A 6,000-nucleotide genomic window follows, 5' to 3' on the forward strand; every position below is an offset into this window, starting at 1 on the left:
CTGTCCAAATCAAGTGGACAAAACAAAAAACAAGCAGAAGAACTATGAACAGTCCATTATACTTTAAAATCATCACTAGTTTTAACACAGTGTTTTGCAGACTGCCATTTTTAAACTATGACTTCAGGCATGTAATCCAGTCTGAGGTGTCACCAGCTCTCCTAATGCTGAGGCTGGTCAGAGCTTGAACAAAAGTTCACCCAGGGAAGACAGAGAAGGTGATGTTGGTAAGTCACAGCACGTCAACCCCATGCCTCGAGTCAGGTCCATGCAGTTGCCAAACACAGTCTCTCTTAAGACAAATTGTCAGTACACGAGTGAGTTCATGTGACTGTGGAGCTACTGGGCATGATTTGAATTTGGTGTCACTTCATCCATTCAATGGGACGGAGAGCCCAGACTTCGAATTTGTTAGAGAAATTAGGCACTAACCTTGTTAAAACTGCATGCTGAAACATGCAATCTGCACTTTGTCTCCCGTCTCGTTGCTCCTTTATTTCAGTGCCAGGGTTTCCTACATCTGGAGCAGGTAAGTCTTCCTTCCATTGCTGACAAATACTGTCAGGTATGAGACTGCCCTTACACACACCATCCCCACTAGGACACTTAGGTTTCCAGCATTAACTTTGGCTTCTTATACCTGGATCTGAATCTTTATTTTGGGGGTTCATATTTATAATTCTCAGGCCTATTTAACTTTACTTTTAGATAGAATAGGATCACTTTGTAGTTGTACAGCACTTCACCTAAGGTTCTCCAGACAATTTAATCTTTCCAAAAGTCACCTGAATCTACTAAGAACGCCACTAAATGAATCTGCCTACAGGCAGAATGAAATCCTGCTGAGTATGGTGAGAAGTTATAGAAGAGTTAAAGTAATGAACAGTTACAGCACCTTACTTTTGTCAGAATGAATGGATACATTAAAAAAGGTTTCCTTCTACTCATGACATTTCCATGTATTTGAAAAGCATGCCAAACTATAGCAAACAAGTTGAATGCGGCTGTATCTTGCAATTAAAGGAAAATTATTACTCTGTGTAGTTAAGTGCAAAAGTCATAAAAAAGTATGCTTCACACATAAATTAAAAAGAAAAATATGGAGAAAAACATTTTCAAGATTGACTATAGCACCTGCCTTTAGTCATCCATCAGAGATGCTTTAGCCCCCACAAAGTAAAGATATATAGATACTCTCACTGCCAGAGTTAACTTCTGTGAGTTACGCATTTGTGTTACTTCTCAAGACAGATGCTTCCCAATCTGTTACCTCGTAAGATGCTGAGATTCATGTTAGTGACAATTATAGTTACTACTGTCCAAAGCTTATAAAGTCTAGGTCTCAAGGATCCAAACAGGAAGTAAAGCAAAATCAGAGAGTGCTGGGACTTCATGACTAAGTGATCCACCCAGAGATATAAACTATGGCAAGGATGGGGAACCGATGCAGCTGATATTGTTCAGGTTATTTCTTCTGGTCTGTCACCATTTTTTTTCTCCATTATTTCTGACAATGCTACAATACACTCCTGTGTAGCCCTCCAAATACTTCTGCAGGCCATGTACCCCTCAGCAGAGCAAGAATGAGACTCAAGAAAGTATTTAAATCTACAGAAATAAAGGAATAAACATGTACAGGTTTCTGTGAGTTCTGGATCAAAACCCTGAATGAGTAGTGAAATAACGAGCAGCAGGACCTTGACTCATCCTCTGATAGCAGAATGGTAGAGTTCTACCATCCCAGCCCATCTACTTTATTATAAATGTGCAAAATGAACATTCCAGCTGTAATTATTTTTAAGTTGTGGTAACAGCACTTGTTTGCCAGAGATGAGCAATACATCTGACCGCACAATTATTCATCTCTACATATTTCATTGCAGGGAATGTAAGGAAAGATATGTACTACTCAACATACATTTAGACTATTGCAAAGCACACAACCAACATATGATCTAAAAGAGGATGAGGATGTTGCCTCTTTCTAGAGAGTGCAATTCACCACACAAGGAAGTATATTTTTGATGATCCTAAATCAAGCTTCCAGTAGGGAAGATTTTAAAATATTTTTGTATTGTAACAAAATGTTCCCAATGGTGTTGTAATGAAAGAAAGAAAGAAAGAGGAAAAAGCCCATCTCCTGGCAGGAAATTAATTATTGAGCATTCCACTGCTTGACGATGTGCTCCTACATTCTGTGCGGGGTTTCCATTTTTCTCTCTCAGTATGTGGAGAAATTCACTATGGAGAATACACAAACAGAACAAAGAGCACGAGGGTATCATTTATTAAATGCATTTAGAAACTAAACAGAGCGGAAGAGAGGAACTTGGTTTGTGCATCACCACACCTAGTGTTTATTCCCTCTTTACATTCCTCTCCCTTCTATTAGATTGTCACTTCTGCATCTGTTCTCTGAAATCACCTCTGTTGAGAATGGAAGCATTGTGCCTGCTCTTAGCATCACTTAGCTGACACAGTTTTGAAATGTCACCTCCTTCTTTTAAAAAATATAATAGAAAATCTCTTGATGGAAAGGGAAAATAGAAGCCCACTGTTATATGCCTAAATATCAAGATGTAATTCCATTTTTAAAATCATTCTTTTTTTCCACCCCCAAGTCCAGCCCATTTAGTAAATTTCACCCCTTGCTGCCTATGAAAAAGCTGAAAAAGCCACAGAGGCCATAATTTCACCCATTAGTAACATGACAGAACATATAGTTCCTGGAGCTACTTCTGCAGCCGGCACATGAACCTAAAACTTCTTCTCAATTTGGTGGGATCATACCACTGTAAAAGCATCTTCATGAGAGCAGACACTTCCCAGTAATTGGCATCTTGGATTCTTCCTGGATATGGAACAACCAAACTAGAGAGGGAAGATGCAATAGACTGAAACAGCATATGCCATCTTCAAATACAATTCTATGTCAGCAATGCTCTATAGCTTAGCTAAGACATAATGAAGAACTTTTCAAGATAAATAAACAATTTTCCCTTTTAAAAAATGAGGCAGAAAGGGTACGGAAAACTACTACAGCAGATGGCTGTATGATTCCTGCAGAAACATTAATACCAGCTAGGCTGCTCAGGACCCTTTCTCACAGTCATTAGCACTTGGGCTCTTCCATCAGCTGGTGCTCAGCATGGCTCGCACACAGCATGACTGTACTGCCTCTATCTGCCTTGCACACCTCATGTTTCTCTGGCTCTGTGCATCAGCCCAGAAGTCTCCACCTCTGCATGCAGACATGCCAGTGTTTGCATGTGTTGTTCATATCTGCAAATATTTAGCTGCTGCCTCCCATCCTCTCCTTACACCTTCTTGGGTCTATATTAATGTGATAGACTCCCCAGAGACCAGGAGGCACCTCCACATATGCAAAATGTCCCACTGACTGGGAGCATTCTGAGTAAGACAAACCATCCACTTCATATTCTAAACACAGCTGGTCTTGCAAGAGAGTGCTGCAGGAGCTGGAGATGCAGCAGCAGATGGGGACCTTCACTGCATGAGATCCTTCATGTGGCTCTGGGCAGCAGAGTCCTGCAGGGGCTCTGATGGTGCTGATGGAAACTCTGTATTGTCCTCACCTACTTTTTCATCCTAAACTCTTGACTTTCTAGCACATCAAAGCTTTTATTGATTCTGCAACTGATAGAAAATGATACTGGTGATGATTCAGATTGCATTGTTTTGAGAGGAGATATTTAATTTTGAATTATAAAGCAGAAGCAAGTTTAATTACTACGTATGAGCATATGCTGCCATTTTACAAGAAACTGTTCTGAAGAGAAGCACCATGCTCTGCCACCAAGCTCCCAAGCGACAAAAATCACACTCTCACGAGTATCAGACTCGCCATCTGTAAAATGTTTTTCATCTCTAGAAGATAATGTGAGAATTATGTGTTACAAATCATACATTTTGTGACAGCTATTATCACTTGTTTTGGAGCAGCACCTTAGAACAAATGCTTTTTCTCCCCTACAAGAGCTCACATGAGGCATGAAACTTCTTAAAAACCTATTTAGTAGTGCAAGCAAGGTGATAACTAATATATGTTTCAAAATTTCTCTTGTGTAGTAAGAAGGGAACAGGAGGGTTTTTTCATGAACATAATGCCATTCAATGGAATTTGCTCTGTAAGATGACATTCTCCTACACAACTATAGGAATTTTAGATAAGGCTGTGTGCATCTGTATAAATGCATTTTAAGTTCCAGAAAGGGAAATTACCTTAAACCTTCTCTCACAAATGACTGAGTGGCAAAGCCAAAAAAATATTACTCTTTCGAAGAACAGATTACTTTTGTATTCCTTCTCAAAAAATGCCCATGAATTAAGGATTAAATTTGATTTAATTACTATAGTTTTGAGCAACAAGAGATCAGAGGCAGTCCAGCCATATTAACACAGAGAATCAAAAGAGACTCAGACAGAAGCCAGAAACATAGAACTACAATGTAATGAGAGACTGTGAAAACCCAAGGGGAGTGCAACCTGGAATCAACAGCCCTGACTGTACTCAAAATCTGAATTTCATTCAGAGGCTAGGATGATGCAGGTCAAAATGATGTGGAGTGACCCCATCAGCAGCTAACTGCATTAATACACCAGAGCTGAAAGAACGGCTAATTTGACTCTCTTTTCTGATAAATTATACATCTTCTATAATCAATCCAAACTGAAACTAATTTCCAGCAATTGCACTGCTCTGCCAGTAGACAGTGCCTTAATATAATTATGCATAGACAGGAAGAGATAATGACCTCTGATTCAAGTCTATTATTTTTACGGGAAATGAAGATACATCGCAGTATTATGTGAGCTATTGATTAAGATCAGTATGTTACATTAAACAAGTTGTTCTACCATAAACCACTGCTGTTTTTTCCTCTTCCATTGAATCTTGCTGTTCTTTCCAATCACGAGGAGTTACCTGGTGAGGGGCAAACATAACTTTGGAGCAACTACTACTATTACATTGATACCGACCTACATTCAGAGCCAGGTATTTGCATCCCTTCCGCCTGCACAGCCTGTGGCATAATAGGAGAGCATCTCGTAGATGTTTTATCCAAAGACTCTGTCCATGTTTATTCAACAGTAGCTTATTAGAAGATACGTGAAATTGTGTCCTCTGATAGTCATCGGCTTCCCTTCAAATCGCGGTGGTCCGGACCCGGAGCCGTGCCCTGACCGCGGCCGAGTGACCCCAGATGTCCAGACGGGAGCGGCGGGCGGGCTCTGCCCGCAGCTGGGGCGCCTCGGCCGGGCCCGATGGGGACCCCGCGGCGCGGCTCCCGTTACCCCACGGCAGGGTGAGCCCCGGCGCCGCCCGGCCGCCCAGATCTCCCCCGAGCCCAGCCGGAGCCCGCAACCCCCGCCCCGACGGCCCTCGGGGAGGTTTGTGGGTGGCAGCACCGCCCGGGGGGACATGCCGGTGCCACCTCCGCAGCATCCCCAGTGCCGCGGAGCCCCCGCTCCCCGTCCCTGCCCCGGCGCCGCTCGCCCCAGCGCCGGGGCTCTCCGCAGCCGGACGGGCCGGCGTCGCGCTCGGGGGAAACTTTGGCCCCGCCGACCTCCTCCCCCGGCCCCGCACCCGCGCCGGCCCCGCTCCGCGGAGCTGCGGGAGCCCGCGCACGGCGGCCCGGGGGGCGAGCGGGGGAGGAAGGACCGGCGCGGGGAGCAGCAGGGGCAGGGGAGCGGGGCGGCGCGGGGGCGGAGGGAGGGGTTTCTGCGGGGGTGTTGGTTTACCTTGGAGGTTCTGCACTCGGATGTCGCTGATGTGCCCGATGAGCTCCTCGCGCTGGAACCAGTCCCACTCCTGCCCGGCCATAGGGACGGGGGGCCGGGGCCAGGGGGGCGGCGGGAGCCGGCGGCACCGCCACCGCCGCCTTCACCGGCACCGACGGCGGGCGCGGAGCGCAGCGGGCGGGGGGACGGCCCCTCTCCGCGCCGGCTGCGCCCCGCCCCGCGTCCCTCCCTCCCTCC

At 45.1% G+C, this 6,000-nt stretch overlaps 1 protein-coding gene across 2 annotated transcripts in view; it reads right to left on the minus strand.

The window, feature by feature from the left end:
* Nucleotides 1-5,948, minus strand: part of CLMN (calmin) — a 92,074-nt gene extending 86,126 nt beyond the window's left edge. For both annotated transcript variants that reach the window (XM_042046941.1, XM_042046940.1), the window contains exon 1: nucleotides 5,764-5,948. In XM_042046941.1, the coding sequence (XP_041902875.1) occupies nucleotides 5,764-5,845 (82 nt within the window). In that variant the 5' untranslated portion in view covers nucleotides 5,846-5,948. The remainder of the gene's footprint in view (nucleotides 1-5,763) is intronic.
* Nucleotides 5,949-6,000: the final 52 nt, after the last annotated feature.

This window comes from Corvus kubaryi, unplaced genomic scaffold (assembly GCF_017639235.1).
Source record: "Corvus kubaryi isolate FWS band 111438036 unplaced genomic scaffold, C.kubaryi_AGA036_p1.0 66, whole genome shotgun sequence".
Classification (NCBI taxonomy): domain Eukaryota; kingdom Metazoa; phylum Chordata; class Aves; order Passeriformes; family Corvidae; genus Corvus; species Corvus kubaryi.